Source organism: Nyctereutes procyonoides, unplaced genomic scaffold, assembly GCF_905146905.1.
Source record: "Nyctereutes procyonoides isolate TBG_1078 unplaced genomic scaffold, NYPRO_anot_genome, whole genome shotgun sequence".
In the NCBI taxonomy this organism is placed as follows: Eukaryota; Metazoa; Chordata; class Mammalia; order Carnivora; family Canidae; genus Nyctereutes; species Nyctereutes procyonoides.
Genome location: NW_026575133.1, coordinates 36,913,830 through 36,938,143, shown reverse-complemented (window position 1 = coordinate 36,938,143; position 24,314 = coordinate 36,913,830). Strand labels below are relative to the sequence as shown.

The following is a 24,314-nucleotide window of genomic DNA, read 5'->3' as shown; positions in this document are numbered from 1 at the left end:
CAAGCCAGGGAAAGAAGCCTGCACCCCAGCCGGGAGCCCCGGCCGGGTCTGAGGTAGGCAGACGGCCCCCACCCTCCACGGTGACCCCGGGCCCCCTGGGCCCAGCTCCCCACAACCTGCCCACCTCTGGCCGCCTGCCCAGCTGCACGGCACATGCACACCCCCCCTCCAGACAGACAGACAGACCGAGGCAGTTCCCACACAGCCCACCTCTCGGCACCCACAGCTTACACCCTCCCGGGATCCTTCTGACGGGAGGGTCGGAGCAGACACGTGTGAGCCCCTCGGAGGCTGACACACTCAGGATCGCCTCAGGTAACACTCACTGTCAGAGGAGGGAACGAAGCCCCCGGGGGTGTTGGGGGGACTTTGCAAGGAGCCAGGTTTGCCTGCCAGATACGCGCCCAGGCCCGGTCCCGCTCGGATCGGAGGCGCACACGCTGCAGCCTGGCTGCACACGCATGCACTCCACATGTGCACACGCTCTCGTGTACACCGGCCGGCACGCACACTCTGTCTCGTCCATGTGTGCACACTATGCACACCCTGTCACACACACCGTGCTCTCGGCAGCTGAGGCTGCCGCTTTCGTGTGCGGAACACGGCTCCTGCCTTTTGCCCCAGGTCGTGCCCTCCCGTGCAGATCCCACCTCCAGTGGGGCCTGAGCCAGGAGCCCGGGAATGAAGGCTTTGCACACCTGCCTCTTGTGCCTGCTGCTGCTGGGCCTCACCCTGCTGGGGGCCGCCCACCAAGGCCACCCGCATTCCATGGAGATCCGCAGTGAGTGCCCACCTCCCTCACCCCCCACCCCTCCATCCCCAGGGACCCCGGCGGGGACCTGGTCACCTCCTAACCAGGTGGGGGGGAATGGCCTTGCTAGGTGGCTCAGCTCTAGGAGGGGGTGGCCTTTCCCCGGAGTGGCCCTGCTCCCTGGTGCCCCTGCCCCTGCATAGCACACAGTTGAGAGGGTCACTTCCTGCCCCCCGGGGTGGCCGGGACCAGAGCTGCCTTTTCCCAGCCCTGGCATGAGAACCTGGGGCGGGGGGCGCTGGGTGGGGGGAAGAAGGGATTGCTGGTGAGTTTGAATTCCCATTTCCCAAAGCCACCCACTCCCCAGCACTGACCTCGCCACGCCCCCTGGGTGTCCCTGGTCTGCAGGTGGGTCCCGGCAGGGCCTGGGCCAGTGGGCAGCATGGAGCCAAGAGCCCCCGTTGGGAACGCTGGGCCCTGCCACCCGTGGGGGCACACAGTGCACCCAGGCGGGGGAACGCACCACCCACACCCGCACCCTGCTCTGGCCCTTCCCTTCCAGCCCCTGACATCGATCCTGCCTGGTACACGGGCCGCGGAATCAGGCCCGTGGGCCGCTTTGGCCGCAGGAGAGCAGCCCTGGGGGATGCGGTGAAGCCGAGCCTCTGGCGCCAGCCCCCCTGCCTCCCCCTGCAAGGATGCGCTGAGCCCTCCCAGGGCAGGTGACGGCCCCGCACGCAGTGGAATAACCCCAGAAGCCACCCCCCTGCACCCGCATCCCTCCACCGGCTACATCCCCTTCAGTCCTAATAAAAGCAGCTGGTCTTGTATAGGTGTGTCTTTGTGGTGGCAAAGGGGAGCTGTTCTCCCTCCTGGGACGTTAGCCTAGAAGGACACTCAGCCCAGCAGCCCAGAGGCTCCACGACTTGCCCGAGGGCACCCAGCACTGAGTAGGGGAGCTGGGCCCTTCCGGGCTCACGGGAAGCCCATCGCACGCGTGCCCTCCACCTTGGCTGCCCCAAGGGGCTGCCCAGGCTGCACACTGCACCACCTGGGCAGGAGGACGGATGGCACAGCCCCTCGGCCTGGCCTGGCCCTCCCTGAGCCCTGTCCCTTTTACCTCCCTTGCTGGCACTCAAAGGAGGAAGAGAAGTGTGAGCTGCTTATTTCTTTTCTTTTTTTTTTTTTTGAAAGATTTTATTTATTTATTCATGACAGAGAGAGTCAGAGACACAGGCAGAGGGAGAAGCAGGCTCCCTGCGGCGAGTCCGATATGGGACTCGATCCCGGGACTCTGGGGTCACAACCTGAGCTGAAGGCACAAGCTTAACTGCTGAGCCACCCAGGCGTCCCGAGCTGCTTGTTTCTAATCAACAGCAGGGGACTTGAACCTAAATGAACCACAATGTGTCCCTTTACCACCGGTCTCAATTCGCGCCAAGATGTCCCATGTCCTGCCTCCGATGTAGGTTGCTTTGGTGCCAGGGCCACATCACCACTCACGGGGCAGCTGAGCCCAGCTCCTGACTCTGAGACTCAGTTTCCACACCTGAACACCCCAGGACAGTAACACCTGCCTCATTCCAGGGGGCAGGCAGGCACAGCACCTGCTGGCAGCCAACACAGTGGGCGTCCCGTGTAAACGCCTTCCCAAGACCGGCTCCAGCCCAGCGTGCAGGAAGGAGGGTGGTGGGGACGGGCCCGTCCGTTTACTTCCAAACCCAAAGCTCGTGGGCCTCTATCTGCACCCTGCCTACAAGGTCTCAGGAGCCCCCACTGACCACAGGGCACAGTCGACACCCAGGAGGCCTCAGAGCAGGCCTGTGGGACCCCAGACCCCAGATGTCCCTGCTCAGGGAAGATGGGCCTGTGGCTCACCAGACCTGGAGAGGATGCAGAGCTGCCTCACTCCCCAGCCACAGGAGGCCTCAGGGAGGGCAGAGGTCAGCCCCTCCCAGGGAAGAGCCCCTGCTACGTGGGCACCTGCCCAGGGTGGAGTGAGCGAGGGACCGGGAGGGGTCAGGGGGGCTCCAGCTGCTGGACCAGGCCTGGAAGCGTGGGCAGCCAGGAAAGCCGTCTGGCACTTCCTCAGAAAGTCGGAGAAGTCGCCATATGGCCCATAGCACCCCCGGGTGTGGACCCGAAAGAACAAAGAACAGGTGTTCCAACAAATATTTATACAGAAGTGTTCGCAGCAGCACAGTTCACAGTAGGCAAAAAAAAAAAAAAAAGTAGAAACAGCCCAAATACCCACCAACAGATAAGAACGGATAAGATGTGTCGGCCACACCGCAGATTATTGTTCAGCCATAAAAAATAAAGGACCCAGATGGGCCGAATGCTACAGCTTGGGTCCTTGAGAGCCTGATGCTGAACCGGAGAAGCCAGACGCAGAAGCCCACACGCCGCGTGACCGGATCTCCACGAATGTGCGAGACAGAGACAGAGGCGGAGAGTAGATCTGGTTGCCGGGGTAACTGCCTCACGGCGGGGCTTTCCTCGCCAGGGATGACCACGTCCTGGAACCGGACTCAGGAGTGCTGTAAATGTGCTAACACCACTAAATTGCATTTTTTTTTAAGTGTTCACAACCCGGGGTGGGGCTCAGACAGGGCAACGCAGGGGTGTGGGGACGGGCTCCGGAGCGCGGCACCCCGGGCGGGCGGCCCCAGGACACTGCGACGCCTTCTGTGCCCGGGTGGGCGGTTTCACGGTTCCTACAACTTAATTACGAAAGTTTCCGCGCACACAAGACAAAGTAACCTAATTAGGTTACCCGAAAAGTAACCTAATGAGCATCCAGGTACCCTCCGCTTAGACTCAACAATCATTACCATGTTTTCTCTCTCCCTCTCTCATTTGGAAGTTGTAGACATCATGACATTTCTCCTAAGTATTTCCACGTGTTTCTCCTCAAAATAAGGACAGTGTCCTACATAACCACAAAATCACTGTGCCTGAGACATTTTCTTTCGAGTAATTCCATAATATCATGTGGTTTCCCCCTAATTCAAAAACCCCCAAGTATGGACAGAAAGTCTTGCCTGTCTTTCTTTCTTTTTCTCTTTCTTTCTTTTCTTTCCTTCCTTCCTTTCTTCCTTTCTTTTTTTTCTTTTTATTTATTTATTTATTTTTCTTTTCTTTCTTTTCTTTCCTTCCTTCCTCCCTTTCTTTCTTTCTTTTTTCTTTCTTTCTTTTCTTTCCTTCCTTTCTTCTTTTCTTTTTTCTTTTTCTTTCTTTCTTTCTTTCGTAACCAGGCTTCAATCTAAATTCACTGTTGCAGTTAGTACTGCTCATTAGTCCCTGATCCTCTTCTTTCGTCGTGATATTGACTTTTACAAGAACCCAGACACATTATCCTGTATTATGATCCGGTGTGTGACGTGTTGATCCATCCCTGGAGGGCTGTTACCTTGTTCTTTTTTTTTTTTTTAATTTTTTTTTTATTTATTTATGATAGTCACAGAGAGAGAGAGAGAGAGAGAGAGGCAGAGACACAGACAGAGGGAGAAGCAGGCTCCATGCACCGGGAGCCCGACGTGGGATTCGATCCCGGGTCTCCAGGATCGCGCCCTGGGCCAAAGGCAGGCGCCAAACCGCTGCGCCACCCAGGGATCCCTGTTACCTTGTTCTTGTTCCTCATTCTTCTCTCCCTGCATTTCCTGTGGTCTGAGAGCGAGATCCAGGGCCTCAGCCGGATTCAGTTCCTCACTGGGGACAGCAGAACCCTGTGTCCCTTCTGTTGCACCACATCTGATGGATGGTCCCGGCCCCACTTGGAGAGATGCGGGCCTGACCCTCCCCTCACTGTATGTTTGAGGCAGCAGCTGGTTTACCTTGAGCCCGGAGCCAGTGATCCAAGCACCCCCTGAACATCCCTGCTGGGAACAGATGACCCCATGGGTGGGTTGGTGGGTCGAACAAAGGAGATTTTCCAATTCCTTCCCCACTGATTAGCTGGATTCTTCTAAAGGAGGTATTTCTCTCCCTCTTTCTTTTTGTTCAACACCTTACAAATAATTTTCGATGCTCAAATTGTCCTCAGTTTGGTCAGTGGGAGCCCCAAGAAGAGAATACACATTTTTTCAGTCGGCTGCACACCCAGTGTGGAGCCCAACATGGGGCCCGACCTCACGACCCTGAGATCAAGACCCGAGCTGAGATCCATAGTCCCACCGAGCCTCCCTGGCGCCCTGGAAATAAATTTTTAAATTTAAAAATGGGCCCCTGAGTCAGGCCCTCTGGATTGTTAAAAAGCAAAATTCAAACATTTGAAAATCTAATTGGCTTTATGAAGTGACTCAGGAATCGGGCAGCATTCACTCTAGCTGGTAGAGAGGTGCTCCGCCCAGGAGCAGAAAAGGAAAGGTTTTTAAAGGCAGAGAGAAGAAGAAAAAAAAAGAAAAGGCAGAGAGAAGGCTTTTTTATTTTTTAAGAAATTTATGGGCATCACTTGCCTTCCTAAGGGGGACGGGGTCTTTCAGAAGATTGCCTCCGGGACATTCCAGCTTGACAGGTTAAAGGTCTCATTCCAGGGGGATTTGAAACTGCAGTTGGGTTAAGTACTAAATCTTGCTTGACTGATGCCTTAGCATCAGTGGCTCCGTTAGGGCCTCGTGGTTTCCTTCCTGGCAGTGCAAAGGGGCCTCTTCCAGGGGGGCTAGAGAGACACCTGCCACAGCAACAGAAGACGGGGAAAGGGTACGGTCCCAGGCAGGTCAGCAGGCCTCCTCTTAGGGGCACCTACCAAAGTTGGAGCCTCCTGCCACCATCCTGTACACGCCTATGCACATGTGCACACGCACATACACACACAGCTCCAGAGAGGACCCAGCTCCAAACTCGGGCTGAGCAGGGCTGCAGCAGCTTCCCAGGCCGCGGGCAGCACAGGGGGCTCCCAGGTTGGCCTCCCGCGGGACCCGAGGCCATTGCACACCTGCAAGTGGTATTCCTGAGGAGTCTTCTCCGGGAAATGCCGCCGGCCCCCTGGGTGCATCTCTACGCGTGCTCTCCGCCCACTGCCCCCCACCCCATGCCCCGTCACAGGGGTCCAGACAGAGCAGAGGTGACGTGGGCTCTCTCCAAAGCCTGGCACACAGACCCTTCCATACATACCTGTCAGCTGGGGTGGAGGCTGGCTTTGGAAAGTCTGCCTTCCCTTTACGTCTCAGCGAAAGAAATTGTTTCCATCCTCTTGTTTGGACACACGTTTGTTGAGCACCTGGCATGTGTCAGATGTTGCACCAGGCACTGAGCACCCCAGAGAAGGAAGGCTAGAACCTCTGCCCTCCGGGCGGTTCCCCACCTTGCCAGCATATTAGGTTCACCTGGGAGGGCTCCAAATGCCCGGGGCCCAGGGCCAAGCTGCACCGCAGACCGTTTATTTATTTATTTTTAAGAATTGATTGATTGATTTGACAGAGAGAGGGAGGGAGAAGCAGGCTCCCTGCTGAACAGAGAGCCAAATGTGGGGCTCAATCCCAGGACCCCAGGATCATGACCTGAGCCAAAGGCAGATGCTTAACAGACTGAGCCCCCCAGGAGCCCCCTGCAGGAGGATCTGAGCAAAGCCTGTGGCGCGCAAGGGGGGCTGCGGCAGAGGCTTCCAGGTGATTCCAACACAGGGTTGAGCCACCTGCCGAGTAGGGCAAGGAGAGGGAGAGGAGAATCACAGCTGGGCAATGGGGAACGTGAGCTCCAGGAACACAAGGCGCCCCATCCAGTCTAGGGGCACCATGGAAGGATGCCCGGTGGAAATCCACCCAAGGATATGCTTCTTTTTTTTTTTAAGATTATTTATTTATTCATGCACGACAGAGAGAGAGAGGGGCAGAGCACAGGCAGAGGGAGAAGCAGGCTCCATGCAGGGACCCCGATGTGGGACTCGATCCCGGGACCCCAGGGTCATGCCCGGGGCCCAAGGCAGGTGCTCAACCGCTGAGCCACCCCGGCGTCCCAAGGATATGCTTTAATAATAAATTCTAGCGCAGTGATACCAGCTTGACAAAACGGAGGGGGATAGGCATAGATACGTGGGCATCCTACACACAACATCCTTATCTGCCCACTTCCTGTTGCATCAATCAGCTGCTGGGAAATCTCAAAGCCCGGCCTTTAGCAGAGCTGGTTCGGTGACCCTGTGCCCTTGAGCCGGGGTTGCCCTGAGCGATGCTGGAGCGCCATCTAGTGGCCCGGGGTGACCTCAGGTCCCGCTGCCGCCCAGGTGGGTTCCACCAGGTGGGCGCAGGGGGTCCCCAGCCCTGATGCAGGGGGGAGGCCTGGGGAGAGCATGAGCACGAGGACACACCTGGGCACCCCCAGGGACTCACACCCCACGTACCTCATCAACTCGGGAATAATCATATGAAAAACCGTGTGACTTGCCTACAGTCAGAAACTGCCAGCAATGACATTGTTTAAGAAAAAACAGTGTGTGAGTGGAAGTCTGGGTCGCAGGCCCTCCCAGATGCTTTTTTTTTTTTTCTCCTCTCAGATGCTTTTATTTCTGTATTTGTCCTTTAGCTTTTCTCGAAGATCATGACAAGAGAAGCCTTGGGAAATCTGCATTTGTCCAGAGAGACACAGGAGAAGCTCCTTGAGAATATGCATCGGGGAGGGGCCTGGATCCTGGGCTGCCGTCCCCCACCCCTGCCCCCCGCCCCCGGTCCCCCGTCCCCAGAACAGACGCTGGGTCTGCCCGGGCCCAGCTCCCTCCAGTGAGGATCCTGTGAGGCTGGCCTTATAGATGAGGAGGGAACCAGGGGTCCACCTCATAGGAGGCCTTGTGGGGAGCCTTGACCTCTGGCGGGACACAGCCACGCTGAGGCCACCTCACCTAGCTCACCAATGCCTGGCAGTGTCCCGGTCAGTCCACTGCCAGGGCTCTCCATCTGCTGGGCCCCAACCACAGGCCCAGGCCTGAGGCTGGGATGATGGGCCCATGCGGGGTGGTCGAGAGCAGAAACCAAGTCCAGAGGAGCCCCCAGAAATGCGGGTGCACCCTTTGTGGACGTCGGGAGTTCAGAGTCAACGTGAAAGGACGCTCTACGTGTCCTGCTGTTGATCGTTACCGTTGATACAGCAAAGCCACCCTTTCCAGGTGCAACACGATGCCTTAGGATTTAAAATTTCAGACTTGGCTTATCACAGTCCTTGCAAGGATGGAAACCAACACCATCCCCCCCCCCAAAAAAAAAATATAGCCACCCTCGAAACACTCTCACTGACACTAGGGTTTAGCTCCCAGGACGACCACCGGGGCCCTGGTGGTAAAGCAGGCAGTAACGAGGTGAACACACGGTGTGTCACCCCGGGAGAAACGTCCTGGGCCTCCTGGGCCGCAGCCTGCACATGGGCCCGCCTCCTTATTCCCTCAGCACCAGCCCTCCTAGAACACGTGCCAGGGCAGACCCCAACCTTGCAGACTCACCGACGGGCAGGTTATCGAAAGCGGTTTGATGTTTGCAGACATGAAAGCAGGACAACTTGCATCACGGGCCAAAAGTCTGTGCCCTCAGGCCCGCCAGGCACAAGCATCACCTGGTGGACTCAGAGCCCAGAGAAGGGGGTAGGGAGGGAGGGCCCTGGCACCCCAACCCCGCCCCAGCTGCCCCGAGGGAAGCGGAGGCGGCCGGGGATCTTCCTGGCACTGCCCCCCTTCCCCCAGCTCCCGGACGGCGCCCTGCCCAGCACTCCCCGTCCCCTCTGGCCCGCCTCACCCCTCCGCACCCGGTGCCCAGGCAGCTGAGGGCACAACCGTCCAGGCGGGGCGGGCACGGACACCAGTGTCCCCTGACATGGGGCCGACAACCCCCCTACCCCCCCCCCCGGCAACATAAATCCAACAGACCTTTTCTAAATTGTTAAAGAGAAAAAAAAAAAGACATTTATTGGAGCCCGAGTGGGGACAGCTGCCCCGGACACTCCAGCTCCGCAAAGCAAAGCGTGCTCCCGGGATGGAACATCCGGCGCAGGGTCACCTAGTTCTCCTACATGAGGAGCTACGCACAAACCGTCGAGACAAAGGACATTCCAGAAAGGTGCAGGTTTTTATCTTATGTTTCCAGTGTGTGCGAGGTTCTGTGACTTTCATCTTTATAGGAACTAGGGAGGTGTTTTTTTTTTCTTTTTCTTATCTTTATATGGGGAATGCTCCTTGTTGGGTATTATATATATATATTTTTAAATTTATTATTATTTTTTAAATGAGGCCGGTGTACACTGTGGGCTCGCGGCAGAAATCGTGGCCTTGCTTTGAAAAGTTTTGCCGGGTCATTTTGACCTTGAAAGTACAGCTTTCCCGGGCGCCAAGGAGCAGGGCGCACGAACGCTAAAAGGTGACCGTTCCCTCCATCGCCCCTAGACGGCCTTCGGCGCGGATCCGCTCCTGAGTGATTCCCTCCGGCTTCGGGAGTGGGGACGCTCCGGGATGCCAGCTTCCGGGACCTCTCGGAGCCGGTGGCGGTGGCAGGGGCTCCCCAGGGGGCGTCCTCTGCATGCCCCGGGCGGCCCGGCTCTTGCTACTGGGCGCAGCACCTGGCCAGCCCCGCGGGCACCCCGCTCCGAGCCAGCCCGGCCTCCCCGCTCTGCGGCCGGCCCTGCTTCCCCTCTTCTCTCCGCAGCAGCTCCCGGGCTGTGGAGGGACAGGACCGCGGTCTGGGAAGGAAGGACCCCGCCCAGCAGCCTGGGGACCCCCCCCCCAGAGCTGCCCTTCACCCAGAGCCACGAAGTTGGGGCCCCTGGCAATCGTGCTCACCCTGGGCCCCTGGAGACCTCCTGTCGGGTCCCCGGACCCCACAAAGCAGCCCAAGGGATGACCTCCCCCACCCCGGCCCTCCTGGGGGCCCCGCCGCTCACCTACAGCGCTGAAGACCTCCGTCACCTGGTGGTTTAGCTTGGCAGAGGCCTCCATGAACAGCAGCCTCTTGCTCTCTGCAAACTCTTTCCCTTCCTGCGGGGACAACAACCGAATTCCCGCTGTGGACAAACCACGCTTTCCGGGGACACTCGGTGGCCTTCTAAGACCCAAGAACCAGTGACGGGCCCTGGCGCTGCGTTTTGGTGCTCCTGGAGGGGCCCGGCCGGGAAGCGGGGAGGTGCTCCCCCTCCTCCAGCAGGTGGGCTCCCGCAGCAGAGCCCAGCACCCGCGACCCCCCAGGGGCTCCCTGTCTCCAGCCCCTGGCACCTGTGGGCTGTGACGTTGGGAAAACCAGGTGAGAAGGGAGGAACAGGGGAAGGAAAGCAGGAGAGGCCCCGATGGGAGCCCGCCTGCTGGGGGTCCCTGCTCGGGTTCTGCACGGGTTAGTGCTGCAGGGGTTCGGGGGGGGACCCTGATCAAGTCTGAGCAGGGTGTGTCCGCGGGGTACCGGCCCGAAGGCCACCCCATTGGGTCGCGGTTCTGTGTTGAGGCAAACGTGAGCGTGGGGAAGGCCGGGCGAGGGCCCACGCCCACTTGCGGTAGTTCTTTTGCAGCGCTTTTTCCAATTGTGAAACTACCGTAAAATGAGAGCCAAGAGCGTAATGCAGACGCTGTGCCGCACGTGAACCTTGTCCCTGCCTCGGCGGAGGCACCTGCTGGCCCCCCAGGGCTGGGCGCCCGTGTCCCCCCCCCCCGCCCCCCAAGGCCCGCCAGTGCTTGGGGGGAGCTCGGATAGAGAAGAGGCCCGGGCGGTGGCCCCGGGGCTGGGGGTCGGCAGTGCCGGCCTCGGGGGGGCTGTGCCTGAGCCCCCGCCACCAGGCCTCCCCCCATGGAGGGCGGGCTCAGTGCACGGTGGGGGTGCTGCTGCTGAGGCCCCTCACACCCCTGCCTCCCAGGGGTCCCCCCGCCCCGCCGACCTGACCTCCCCATACTCCTTCCACATCTCCCGACCTGCCCCAGCCCACAGGACTCCTCCAACGACCCCCGCTGGCCCCCACGTGATGGCCCATCCCTAATGCCACCCGCCAGGGTCGCTGCCCTGGAGAGCATGCACCTTCTCACTGCGGCGGGGAGCTCCCACCCTGCAGCCCACCCCCCGCCCCCCGCCCTGCCCTCCTGGCAGCACGCTCCGCTCCACGCGCCCTCCCCTCGGGCCCGCCCGGCGCCTTTCCTGATGCGGCCGCACATACACGCACGCGTGCACGCACACACATGCCACACACCCTCAATACACACACCTGCACACACTCCTAGGTACACACACACATCCTACACACACACCTGCACACCCTCTTATGTACACGCCTCCTACACACACGCACCTGCACACCCTTTTGTACACACACACCTCCTACACACACATCTTCTATACACAGGCACACACCTACCCACACACATACCTACATACCTTACTCTGCACACACCCTTATATACACATACCTCCCGCACACACACAGACACACGCACATACCTCCTATGTACACACACACACCCCTCCTGCACACACGCTGACACCCTTGCTCACTGCTCCGACTTCCCACAGCACTCTATGTGCATCTCTGCGGCATTTATTCTGTCTTTGGTCGATTTACAGAAGAACTACAGCTTTATTCTCTATTCCTCACTCAGTTCCTGGCAAGGAAATTTGGATTTACTCACCTGTCCCTTTATCAATAATTTGTTGAGCACAAAGACAAAGATCTGAAAACCACACAACTCTGCTTGGGAGAGCGGGGTAGGAAGGGCCATGGTGTCCCGGTGAGCCTGGGTCACCAGGCCGGGGCCCTCGCAGGCTGGCCGCAGGCATCTCCCCACTCCCTGGCAGACAGGCTGGGGGCTGGACCCCCTGCCAGCTCTCAGGAGGGCTGGCCTGGGGGTGCGCAAGGTCCTCCCCACCGGGGAATAGCCACCTGTAGACCTGATTTTCCAGGAAAGACCAGAAATCTTTGCCCAAAAGGGAAGTACACGTGTTTGTGAGTGTGGGTGCAAGTGTGCGTGATGGGCGTGTGTGGGCGTGCACGCACTTGGGCGGGGGACAAGGAACAGGTGTGCATATGAGTGGACACATGTGCTTTGGGGTCACCTCCCCTCCCCTCGGGAACAAAACCGCCCAGCCTGGACGACGGCTACCTGGAAGGTCACCTCCCGCTGCTCGCCGAGGTCCGTCTTGTTCCCGACCAGCATCACCACCACCTCCCCGGCGGGGACCTGCCGCTCGAGGTCCTGCAGCCACTGCTGCGCCTTGCAGAAGGAATCCTGGCAGGTGGCAAAGCTCAGCGTCAGACTCGTGCAGGGCTTCACCAGCTACGCCGGCAAACAGGCGGGTGTCGACGGCCGCACGGCGCAAAGGCATGTGCTCCAACGGGCGTGCGACAGGCCGTGCGACAGCCCCCACCAGGGGACTCGCCTCCAGGGCCCTGGGCCATGCCACAGCTCCATCTCCCCTAACAGGGCCGGAGTCTGGAGGCTACGGGTTGTTTGGGGTCAGACTCCAAGCTTCCGGGGCCCTCACTCCCGGAGGCCCCCAGGACCACTTAGTGCAGGGGAGTCTGGGCAAGTGGCTATTGCCGGCTCCTGACTAGGGGAACCTGCGGGGATCCTCACGCTGCAGCTGAGCTGCTCCGGAGGGCAGCCTCCCTCGCTGCCAGCCTAGCATCATGCTTGCCCCACCTCCACCCTCCACCCCCAACCCCCAGCCTGGGCTCTCTCCCTGCTCCCCTGCCCTCCCTCCTCCCCACCCCAACCCCACCAGGCTAATCCCCACTCCCCCCTCCTGTCCTGCAGGAAGCACCCCCACCCCAGGCTGAGCCTATCAACTCCCACAGGACTCTGCTCCTGCTCTAGGTCCCTGCTCACTCGTACTCAGCATCTACCCGGATGCACAGCCAGGGCCCAATTCCACGGGCACCCAAGGAATCGTGAGTGATGGGTGGTGGTGCACTATGCAGGGTGTTCTGAGAGCGCCGTGGAGGGGCACACACTCAACCGTGTGGCTGTAGGAGCAGGGGTTATCAGGGAGGGCTTCCTGGAGGAAGAGACCGACTTCCATGAACACATTTTCTAATAGTCGCGGCGGTTTTGCCACAAAGCACCAGCACGGGCTGGCCACAGAAGGCCTCCAGGAGACAGCATCCCCCGTGCCTGGTGCCCGAGAGCCCAGAAAGCTTGCAAAGGAGGGTGGGGACGCACCTGAGGCGAGCCTTACCCTCCTGGTGATGTCGTATACCAAGAGCGCGGCGTTGGCGCCCCGGAAGTACAGGTGGCAGATGCTGTGGTACTTCTCCTGGCCGGCCGTGTCCCAGATCTCAAACTTCAGAGACACGGCACCCAGCTCCACCACCTTTGTGAAGAACGCACCTAAACAGGAGCCCGGGGAGGGGGAGCGTCAGCTGGGGGCGCGGGGGGGCGCGGGCTTCCTCTGCACCTCGGGCTGGGCCCTCGTGAGCCCTGGGCTCTGCAAACGCGTCAGAGGGGCGTCAGCAAACCCCACTTCTGGAAGACGGTGGTTCCCGCAAGAAGCAAAGTGTCACAAGCAATTTGCTGCAGACCCGTTGTAGGTTCTGCGGAGGCTTCGGGTGGGAAGAGGAACTCCCGGGCCCCAACACAAAATCCCCCGGACCACGGGACGTGGAGGGGGCCTCTGACAACCACGGGTCCCGCGTGTCCCCACGGGCTTCCAGCGATGCAGCTGAGCCCCGGGGACCTCTAGAACCATCACACCCTGCCCATCGGCCTCTCAGAGGCCAGACCAACCGTGCAGGGAGGTGCTCAAGGTCACCCCGGCTCCCCCTCAATTCCCTCCTGCGTCCTGCTAACCTTCCGGCCTCGTGGACCCTCTCCCTGCCAACCTCCCTTCTCCACGGTCCCCACCTGGCATCACTTGTCCTCCCACCTATGTGTCTGCTGCCTCCAAGGGTGGCCGCTGGGCCCCCGCTCCCTTCCGAGGACCCGTCTCTGGCAGCCTCTCTGCACTCCTCGCGCACCTGATGGCGCACATAGACTTCTGTGTTCTCACCTGTCGCCCCCGGGGCCAGTGAGCACCTGGAGGGTGCTTGGACTCGTTGCCACCCCTGCTTAATAAGTACATGCAGGGAGGCCCCTGGGGGGCTCCGTGGGTGAGCATCTGCCCTCGGCCCAGGGCGTGATCCTGGAGTCCCGGGATCGAGTCCCACATTGGGCTCCCTGCGTGGAGCCTGCTTCTCCCTCCGCCTGTGTCTCTGCCTCTCTCAGAGAATAAATAAATAAAATCTTTTAAAAAAGAGAGAGAGAGTATAAACAGTCCCGGCTGGAGGGAGCATGAAATGGATACTGCACCTCTCAGGCCCCCCAGGGCTTCAGCCAGGGAAGCAGAGCAGGAAGGTGAAGGTGGCCGCTGGGCTGCCGCGCCCTCCCCACGCGGGGTGGCCACCAACCAGCAAATACGCACTCGAGCACTAGATGTCACCATTTCTCCAAAAGACGTCACTAGGGCCCTGAGGCCCTGGGAAATGGACCAGATTCCCAGGGGCTCTGGCCCCTTGGGGCCCCAGGGCGCGGGGTCTGTGGGGAGCCCAGCGGCCTTGGGGAGCTCCCTGTGGCTCCGGCCCCCGCGCCGGTCACAGCACTCTGCTTGGAGTTTCACCTCCCCTGCTGGGCCCTCTGCTGCCGTGGGACCGGGGCCTCCGTGGTGGCCGGGGGTGGCTGGGCCTGGCCGGGAGTTCCAAGGCTTCCCCGGTGTCCCCCAGCAGGCTGACCCCCAGGAGGCCGCGCTCACTTGGGACTCCCACTCTGGCCCTGCGTCGGGGACACGGGGTGGTCTGTCCCAATTATGACTCTGACTCCGGCACCCCCGGCTGGACGGGGTCGTGCCCGGAGGCGGCTGGAACACCGTCCTGGCTCACGCACTGTTCCGAGGGCTGAGCCCAGGGCCTGCGCAGTCCTCGGCTGCGGGGCCACCGCACACGGTCTCCAACAGACCCAGACCCCCTGGCGGGGACCCAGCGACCCCCACCCTCCTGAAGGCCTAACTTAGCTTGAAGGCAGCACCACCCGGGACAGGCCGACCCCTGCTCCCAGCCCTGCTCTCGGGACTGGACGGGGGCGGCAGGTGATGACCTTGAGCGGTAACAGGGGAACCCGAGCCTTCAGCGGCCTCGGGCCAGCCCCGCAAGGAGAGCCCACGGCAGGGAGGGGCCTACGTCCCCGCGCCACAGGGGCCAACCTCAAGGTGAGAGAACAAGCCGTTTACCCACGTGTCGGTCATTCGGCTCATATTCACTGAGAGTCTCTGGGGCCCACGGCCCCGGCACGCGCCCCCTCCTTTACTGCCCCAGCCACCTGCCGAGGGGGAGGTGAGCCCCGCATCCAGCTCCTCTGCTCACCGGAGCCACAACAAAAAGCCAGAAATTGAGCCGATGCCACGCGTAGAAACAAGAAATGGAAGCATCTGCCTTCAGGGGGCTTTTGAACAACACAGGCTGCATCTACACAAACGAAAGGAAGGTCTTACTCTCCTCATCTGAAAAAGTGGGAATATCGACCTTTATAATAATATGTGGTGATGTCATAACTGTAATAGCATAATAACAACTAAATAATATAGAATATAATGTCCTGATAAATGCATCATAATAACAAAATAATTACCTGCCTGATATTAAAATTATTAATTTTTAGAATGATGTACTAATTGTTAAATCCACCGCCACAGGTTGTGGCATCTTAAGGCGCGGGAGGGAGACCCTGAGAGGCAAGTGGACGAATCCAGCATTTCCACATGGGATTTAGCTCCTTGGGGCAAAGGAGGGCTTTTCACCTCTTTGTCCCCAGCACCCAGCACAGTTGCCGGCACCTAGTAGGTGCTCAGTACGTAGGCTCCAGCAGCACGGTTGGCAGCTGCTTGAATAAAGGATCGCCAAACTCAGCTAGAGGGTTGTGGCTCGATGCTAATCTGCCCACACAGGCACGCACGCCAGGCATGGTGGGCAGGAAGCAGACCCAAAGCACCAGCCCCGACACCGAGGCAGGGCCCTAAGCCTGGCTTGGGGAAGGAGGCGGGGAGGGCAGCCAAAGCTGCCCCGGAGGATGAGGGTGGTCCGGGGGCCAGGCAGAGGACCGTAAGTGAGAGAAACCACACCCAGGCCTGCCCCTCAAGCAATGACCCCCCCCACTCCGACCTGGGCCCAGGCTCCATCCACCTCCTGAGCCTAGCAGAACCTCTGAAGCGAGCGGGGCAGGGTGACAGCTTCATCCCTGACCTGCTGAAGGACCAGTGCAGGGTTCTGTGGGCAGGACAGGCCCTCACCCACCGTCCCGGTAGCTACCGCAGGCTGGGGAGCACCATCTGCCTGGCCTGGGAAAGTTAGGGACCTTCCCATCCACACAGAGCACCTGCACTCTCCCCAGGCCCCGCTGACTCTGGGCATCGGGCCCTCCGGCCCCCCAGGGAGGGTCCCAGTTGCAGCCCCCCACCTTGGACCCAGCGAGGGCGGATCCCACGGAGCCAAGTGTCCGGCCCACCGTGTGTCCACACCACCATCCCGGCCCCTCCCGCTGGAGCCTGAACAGTGGCCGCCCACTTCCTCTCAGGGGACTGGCGCCCTCCCGCTGACCGCTGGAGCAGGGGGTCCCGAATGTTTCTGGCAAAGGGTCTTCAGTAAATATTTTTGGCTTTGCAGGACAAGCCCTCACAGCTGCAACTGCCCAGCTGCGGCCTGGGCCTGAAAGCAGCCCGCAGGACATGCAAATGTGGTCGCCGGCCCTGTTCCTGGAAAACCTCATTTGCAAAATCAAGCAGAGACCTTTGAGCCCTAGGTTGCAGGCCCTCATCTTCCATGCGACCCCAAAGAGCTGCCTGGCCTGGAAGCTGCTGTCTCTCTTCCTCAGCTCGGCTCCACATCACCGGTTCACACCCGGTTCACACCAGCTTCACACAGTTCACTGGCAGGTCCACAGCCCTCGAAATCCCCACTGGGCCAGGCCCCCTTCTAGGGTCTCTGCTCTCAATGGAAGCCCCCATGACACCAGACTTAGCACATTGTTGTGTTTTTTTGTTTGTTTGTTTGTTTTAAGTCCAGTATCATGGCTGAGTCGTGTCACTTTCCCGTTGATGGAGACGGTCGCCCTGCACCCCCTCAGCCAGCCCCAACCTCTGGCTTTACTAGCTCTCCCCGAGCTCCCCATCCTGGAACCAGCCCCTCACCCCTCCCCTGCCAGGCTCACCACTAGTGCTGGGGCTCTGGGCCTAGCAGATCCCCGCAGCCCCCCATAGCCCCCGGGCACTCCTGGGAATCACCCTCCCGAGGAGCTGGCTAATTAATGCACACATCAAATTTAGCATTGTGTGTCTAGGTCCAGTGAGCCTGGCATCTTCTAGAATCTTCCACACCTAGTGCAGGCCTGGGCAGAGGCCATGCCCAGTAGGTACTTGCTACATGAGTGAAGAAGGTAGTGAATGAATGAATGAATGAATGAGTGAATGAGTGGACTCAACAAAGTGCTAAGCGGAAGGCTCATCCGTGGCGGAGTCCAAGTCTGAAGCCAAAGTTCTGGCTCCGAGGGTGGGATCCTTCTTTCGCCGTGCTGGCCACCCACCAGGAGCGTTGGCATGGAGCGCACATGTTGAATTTCTCTATTTTCTGTGGAAAACAGGATTTCTAGCCCCAGGCAGGATGTGAAGAGGCCAACAGCCCAGCAGATGCTCCAAAGACCCTTTCCCCCTGAGAGCCACGACACGTCACCTCTTTAACAAGCGCGGTAAGAGGGTCTTCCCTCCCTGCGACCGCGACCCCCTGCCCCAGTCCAGGCCAGGTGGTAAACTGAGACCAGGCAGAAAGGGAGCCACTTCAGTAAACGACCCAGGGGAGCGGCATTGGCAGGCAGGGTGAGAGGCCAGCTTGTAGGGCAGCTGAGAAGCAGAGCCTAGGGGGCCTTCCTCTGGGGCCCCCCTCACCACCCCTCACGCCAGCCCCTGGGGGCCCGAGGTCCTGCCCCTGAACCTCTGCCCCCTGCACCCTCCCGCTAAGCTGACACCGGTCCGAACTCTGGATTCCGCGTGTGTCTGACCAAGGTGGGCCTCATCCCCTCCCTGCAGTGCTGGGCGCAACCCCGGGCTCCGGGGTACCCTCCCCACATCGGGGCTGTTGACAAGGGGCGCGCTGTCCCGCGTCACTTACATCCCACGGTGGGCAGGATGCTCTTGAAGTCGTTCTTCACGTACCGGAGAGCCAAGCTGGACTTGCCCACGGAGCCGCTCCCCAAGAGCACCAGCTTGAACACGCAGGGCTGGCCCGGGGCAGCCCCAGGGCAGGGGACCCCTCCCGCCTCTGCCATGCCCTGCAAAGAGACAACACGTGCAGGGGGTTGAACGTCTGTCGCCAATCTTAGTGGCTTCACCCCCAGGCCCCGCTTTCCTGGTGGGAGGCAGGGAAGGGAGCTCAGAGGCTGGCGGCCTGGGCGGCTCCCCTGCCCCACTCCGCGCCCCGTCTCCTCACCTGCAGGGTGGGGTGAGCAGTGCCTGGGTGGCAGGTGTGCTGTGAGCCGCGCTTGGGAAGCGTCCTAAAGGTGCCCGGCGGGACCCACGGCACCCTAGGCGCTACATACCCTGAAAATAACCGTTGTGTGCTAGTTACCCTATTGGCCTGCTGCCCTCACGCCATTACTTCTCACTTTTTTTAAAAAAAATCTATTACTTATTCCAAAAAGCACCAGAATCACCCGAGAGGCAACGTGCTCTCTCCGTGGCGGCTCGTGGGTCAGAGCAGGTGTTTCGAAAGCATCTATCTGAAGACAAAGCCCGTGTTTCAAGGACCTCAGAACATCTCAGTCTTTCCCACTAGATCTAAAGCCTCAACCCCCGTAGAGATAAGCCGTGGAGAAAAACAGCTCTGGGATCAAAATAAATTTGGGTAAATCCTGCATATCTTTTTGTTACAGAAGATTTCTGTAATGGAGGAGATGGAGGCCGTCCCAGGGGGCCCCGTGCACCCCCGGTGCTTCTACAATAATGAGCTGTGGCCGACCTGGTTTCACCCACACCCCCAAGCCCCCGTCCACCGAACACTGGCGTGAAGCAAACCCCGGACATCCTGTTGCTCCATCTGCAAATCTCAGTCTATAGGCAGTATAGGCAGGGAGTCTTTTTTTTTTTTTCCCCTTTGTAATTAATTTGTTCGAGAGATCAGATTGTCCTGCAACTCTGCGATCTGGATTTTACTGATGGTTTCCCTGTTGTTACCATGTCCCATGAACCCTGTATTTGCTGTAGCTCGGTGGTTAGAACACAAGTCTGATCAGACACAGGCTATCGGGGTGCCTGGGGGGCTCAGCGGTGGAGCGTCTGCCTTCGGCCCAGGGTGTGACCCCAGGGTCCTGAGATCGAGTCCCACGTCGGGCTCTCTGCAGGGAGCCTGCTTCTCCCTCTGCCTGTGTCTCTGCCTCTCTGTCTCTCTCTCTCTCTGTGTCTCATAAATAAATAAACAAAATCTTAAAAAAAGAAAAAAAAAAGCTATCTTTTGGCAAGGATGCTTCCTGAGTGTGCTCTGCATTTCGTCAGGGGGTAAATGATGGCCAAGCGCACGGGGGGGGGGGGATGCTAGGGGTCCCTGAAGACTGTTTCCAGAGCCACTGTTCCACTGGGAGCAGACTGGTGACGTTTGAATGTCACCACTTTGTCTCTGTTCATGGTCTGGGTCAGTTGTAGGAAGAAAACCTTCCCCTAAAAGACATCGAAATTACCCCCGGGGCAGGCAGTCCCGGGAACAGTCCCCTCTCCCTCCTCACTCAGTGGGCAGGCAGGAGGGGGGCCCCACGGGTGACGGGAATGAAGGAAAGGAGGGAATTTCCAAGAGGAACAGAGAGAGCAGCAAACCGGGTCCCCACCCCCACCCTCCCTCCGCAGCAGCTGTCCCCTGTCTGGTCTGCCTGCAGGGATGAGAGGGGAAGGAGCCAGCTCGGGATCAAAGTCCCAGAACCAGCAGGGCTGAGTCCTAAACAACTAAGGAGACTGTTCTAGAAGGGAAGTGACCAGGGAGTTACAGGGTCTGAGAGAAGGATGCGGGGCTGCCGCTGGCCCTCGGGGACAGGGGGCCCGACACAGCAGAGCCGGAGTCGTCGGAAGGCGTGAGGAACCCCTGCTTATGCGAGATTCACGAGTTCCGCCATCGTGCATGATGCTTACAGGGTCAACGCCTGATGTTTCCGAGGGGATCAGAGAGATGAAGTGTTTTAAATTTTCCATCGGTGTTTTTCTGAAGCGGACACTGGGGAGCTGCCGGCTTCCACGGAAGCTGCTAGATCTGCTCCGGCCTCTCTGTCCTACTGACACAAACCTCCATCCTGCCACGGCTGCCACCCCTGATCACACGATCAACCCTGTTGATACCCGGTCCCCATCACAGCAGTTAATAAAATAGATAAAAGTCTCTGCCATCGGGCAGCCCGGGTGGCCCAGCGGTTTAGCGCCGCCTTCAGCCCAGAGTGTGATCCTGGGGTCCCGGGATCGAGTCCACGTCGGGCTCCCTGCAGGGAGCCTGCTTCTCCCTCTGCCTGTGTCTCTGCCCCTCTCTGTGTCAATCATGAATAAATAAATAAAATCTTAAAAAAAAAAAAGTCTATGCCATCATGCTGCCTGCAGTCCCCCGTCCCTCTTCTTGATGGAAATGATCCTGGTTTTTAACTGCCTTAACTCATAGAACTATTTTTTAATGACTTATGTCTCTTGCTGGACTGAACCTCTCATGAGACCCACTTTACACAATTATCTTATTAAGATCATCTCACACGCACCAGGCTGTAACCTCTCATGAGGGCAAGGATGATATTCATTGATCACATGGTAGGTGCTTAATAAACATCTCATGAGCACACTCAGGAGTGGCTCAGCAAAAAGCCATAGTCGGGGGCACATGCCGTTTCCACCACACGGTTTGCACGGCCGGCCAAACCCCAGGCAGCTTGCCTCGCAGGGAACCGGGGTACCTGCAGGAAGGCTGAGCAGAAGAAGCACATCCCGCGGGCCCCGGGAGCCGCTCCATGCAGGTGGCTCAGCCCTGAGCGGCCAAGGAAAGCTGAACGCTTTTGCTTTAAGGTTGTCACCTTGCACGGATGCTTGGAGGAGGCCATGAGGGTGGAGGTGCCCCCGCCTCACAGGCCATCTCAGTGGAGGAGTGGGACGGACATGCTCACGCAACCCTGCCGGCTCGGGCCACACAGGCTGCCGGTCTAGACACCTCCAGGGGTCCCGGGGTTACCCACCCCCATTACGGAGAGGCCGGCAGCCTTTCTCAGACAAAGGTACAGAATCCGAAGCCAGAGCAGGCCGCGTTCACATTCACACTGGCTTCCCGGGGCACTAGCGCGGTCCCAGCCACTTGCAAGAGCGCCAGCTTGCGCTTCCCACGAGGTGTGGTGGCCCCCCGGGCGCCCCCAGCCTGGCTCCTGGCCCACGGCAGTCAGCTCAACAACGCACCCTAACTTAGAAACTCCTTTCTTTCTTTTCTTTCTTTCTTTCTTTCTTTCTTTCTTTCTTTCTTTCTTTCTTTCTTTCTCTCTCTCTTTCTTTCTTTCCCCAAACTCCGAGAAACAGAGTAGAATGCTGGTTATCCAAGGCTGGGCGCGGAGAAGGGAAGAGACCAGAGAAAGGGTGCAAACTCCCGGTTCGGAGACGAACACGTTCCGGGCATCTGACGTACAGCATGGGGTCAGGGCCCGCGCTACTGAGTTACATACTCTCAGGAGGGCCCTGAGACGGTAGATCTTAAATGTCGTCAGTGCCAGAAAGACACAGCGAGGATGAGGCAGGATGGGGCTTGGGGCGGCAGCTAACAGCGCGCGGTCATCACGTCGCGACGCATCGACGCGCCAAATCCGCACCGTGTGCCTCTCGAACTTACGGGGCCTTGGATGTCAGGTGCAGCTCAACCACGCTGCAAAGAAGAAACCCCTGTAAGGACGGACCGTCCCAGCTCTCTGCGGCACCCCAAGCTGTTACGCCGTTTCAAGCCAGAAGTACTTAAGGCTCCTGCTTAGAAGCAGGTGGCCCGTTGATTTGTGCTGTGATTTTGCACAAAGTCCTAACACACCCACAGCGATGCACTCTGGAGTGTTTAAAGATCCCCCCTCAGGTTCTCTTTGCTATTTATGCGCTCGGAATAATAAAGCTCTTAAGGCTAGAAAATCTTTAGCCCAAGACACGTCTGAATCAATCAAAACAGGTGGACTATGAATGAATACACCACTCCCACGATACCACATTCCAGCACGCTGTCCCTCTGGCAACGATACATCTCTTTGTTTAAAAATAGTATTTTGCTATAAGTATAAACACGTCGTTGTCAGTATGAAAAAAAATTAAATCACCCATAATCCCACACCCTTAATATAGCCAGGAAAGGCATTTTGCCTCTTTTCTTGTTGGGTTTTTTTTTTTTTTTTTGCTATGAATCCTAAAAACAAACAAACCAAAACCCATAGCTCTAACATAACATTATGCATCCTACCTTTAAAAAATCAATACACAAAAAAAAAATCCAATATGCATAAAAATCAGCTTTCCGCATAGCTGCGTGTGTTCCAATGCATTCATCGTAATATGTTTAATGACCACAAAACATTCCTACAGCTTTTCCACTTTGCTAAACCATTTCCCAGACACTGGATTTTTTTCTTGGTCATAATTGTCTCTCAGTAATATATTAGACTACAGAAAGCACTATTGTGTTTAACTTTTTGTGTGATTACATGTTGTACGCTTCTAATAATCAGAGGCTAGAGCCCTCTATTCTGGGAGAAAATTGAAAATGTGACTTCTGACCCTGCCTCTAGAATTTAATCAAGAGGGGGTCATCTGAAGTCTTTCTAAATACAAAGCTGTCTTCAGGATCGGGACAGTCACGGTTAGGGGAAGCGACACCCTCTGTAGCATCTTCATTTGGAGCTTTTTACGATTTCTTACCAGCTCATCTCCTTTCCACCAAAGGGAAAAAGAAAGGATCGCAAATCCAAACCAGTCCTTCCACGGGGTGGAGGGGGGGGGCGTTTCAGGGAAGGGTCTACAGCGCTGTCCTCCTTGCCCCGGGGCGTGCGGGACACCGAGATTAGCGGGGGCTGACAGCATCCTGATCCATCCCAGACCGATCCCTGGAGGGGCTCCTCTCCCCCGCCCGCAGGTCACAGGCGAGGCCTGGAGCTGGACTTTCTCCAAAAGCCACTGTGTAAACAAGCATCTCCTTCCGGGAACCTGACCCAGCCCGCCACGGGGGATCCCAACAAGGGCGTGTCCGGCCCCCGGGGGAACAAACCCTCCACCCTACACTTTGCCCTCTTGATTATGTGCACGAGGACAGAGGTACAGACGGACATACACATACACGTGTGTATACGTGTGCCCGCAGACACACACACACATACATGTATCCAGAGACACATGCATGCATACGTGACCACACAGAGACACACACGTGCATACATGTACATGCAAACACAGACACACGCTCACACAGGTGCATACATGTCCACACAGAGACACACACAAAAGTATAGAGACACACAGAGATACACAGACACATATAGGCACAGAAACAAACACACAGAGACACACACACACAGACACACGCAGTCACGAGCACCTGCATGTGCACACACACACATTCCCACACACTCTGCGAAGTGCACAGAAATTGAAACAATGACTCACGCGTTCCCCGGGCTCGATCACCTCCGGGAAGCCTGACAACTTGTCATCACCGGGTCCTGCAGGACCCCTGCCTGTGTCCCCTTTCTCCCTCCCGTGGCCTCGGGGGCAAGGTCTGCTTCCCCCCACGAGCTGGTGGGGATGGTGGTGGCCGCGCCGCAGAGGTTCTGCTCCGACAGGAGACAGGTAAGGAGCAGCAGCAGCTCTGGCTCCAGGGAGGCCCGCTCCCCACCCCCACCCCGTCCCCTGCCCCCCAGTCCCCAGGTCAGGTCTCCTCCTCCAGTCCAGGGGAGGCTCTCGGGCAAAGTCCACAGTGGTCATGTGTCACCTGGGACAGGGCGGGGCGAGGAGGCTGGACTGGAAAGACGAGGCCGCCACAGGAGCACCGGCGCCCCAGGGAAGCCAGACAGACTCCCATCTGGTGGTTGGGGGTCCCCCAGCTCCAGGGAGTGTCTCAGCTTCATGCTCTGCCTCTCATCTCAGAGCCTAGGGTTTCCCCTCGGCTCCTTCCTGGGAGCAGCACGGATCTTTGTTGCACTGGAAACTCCAAGCCCAGGAAAAAAAGGATGTATTTTGGTCAAATGAATTTATTCCCGGAGCCTGCTCTTGTGCGGCCCTGTGCCCAGAGCCAGAGGCAAGCCAGGGCGCGCTGGTCCTGGGTCCTGGGTCCTGGGGTCCTGGGGTCCTGGGGTCCTGGGATCCCGGCCTGGGACACCTGGGTCCTGGCTGGAAGCCTCAGCAAGGAAGCTCTGTGATCCCCGCATGCGCCCTCCTGGGTTTGCCTCCACCCTGCAGCTCCTCCCGGGATGGGAAAACCCAAGGCAGGACAGGCCCAAGGGCCTCCTGTCCCTGGAGCTGCCTCAGGGGGACACTCCTCCTGGGTTCCCACTCGCCCCAACCGCCATCCTGGGGCCCTGAGGTCTTGTGTTGGGAGGGCTCTGTGCTGGGTTCCACAGGGATGGGGGGTTTAGCTCTGG

General features: G+C 58.6%; 2 protein-coding genes across 3 annotated transcripts; one reads left to right on the top strand and one right to left on the bottom strand.

Moving 5' to 3' along the window:
* The first annotated feature begins 681 nt into the window (after nucleotides 1–681).
* On the top strand, nucleotides 682–1,477 carry PRLH (prolactin releasing hormone). The gene is made up of 2 exons (XM_055345791.1): nucleotides 682–781; nucleotides 1,314–1,477. The coding sequence occupies exons 1-2, from the start codon at nucleotides 682–684 to the stop codon at nucleotides 1,475–1,477; spliced, it is 264 nt and encodes an 87-aa protein (XP_055201766.1).
* A 7,131-nt stretch (nucleotides 1,478–8,608) lies between these two features.
* RAB17 (RAB17, member RAS oncogene family) lies at nucleotides 8,609–23,556 on the bottom strand. 2 transcript variants are annotated; one of them, XM_055345824.1, is made up of 7 exons: nucleotides 23,341–23,556; nucleotides 18,140–18,249; nucleotides 17,822–17,981; nucleotides 12,874–13,025; nucleotides 11,799–11,924; nucleotides 9,608–9,701; nucleotides 8,609–9,383 (listed from the first exon to the last, which is right to left on the bottom strand). In XM_055345824.1, exons 3-7 carry the CDS (start codon nucleotides 17,976–17,978, stop codon nucleotides 9,271–9,273), a joined length of 642 nt encoding a protein of 213 aa, XP_055201799.1. In that variant the 5' UTR covers nucleotides 17,979–17,981; nucleotides 18,140–18,249; nucleotides 23,341–23,556; the 3' UTR covers nucleotides 8,609–9,270. The 2 variants fall into 2 exon arrangements, with proteins under 2 accessions (XP_055201799.1, XP_055201797.1); XM_055345822.1 differs by lacking the exon at nucleotides 18,140–18,249.
* Nucleotides 23,557–24,314: the final 758 nt, after the last annotated feature.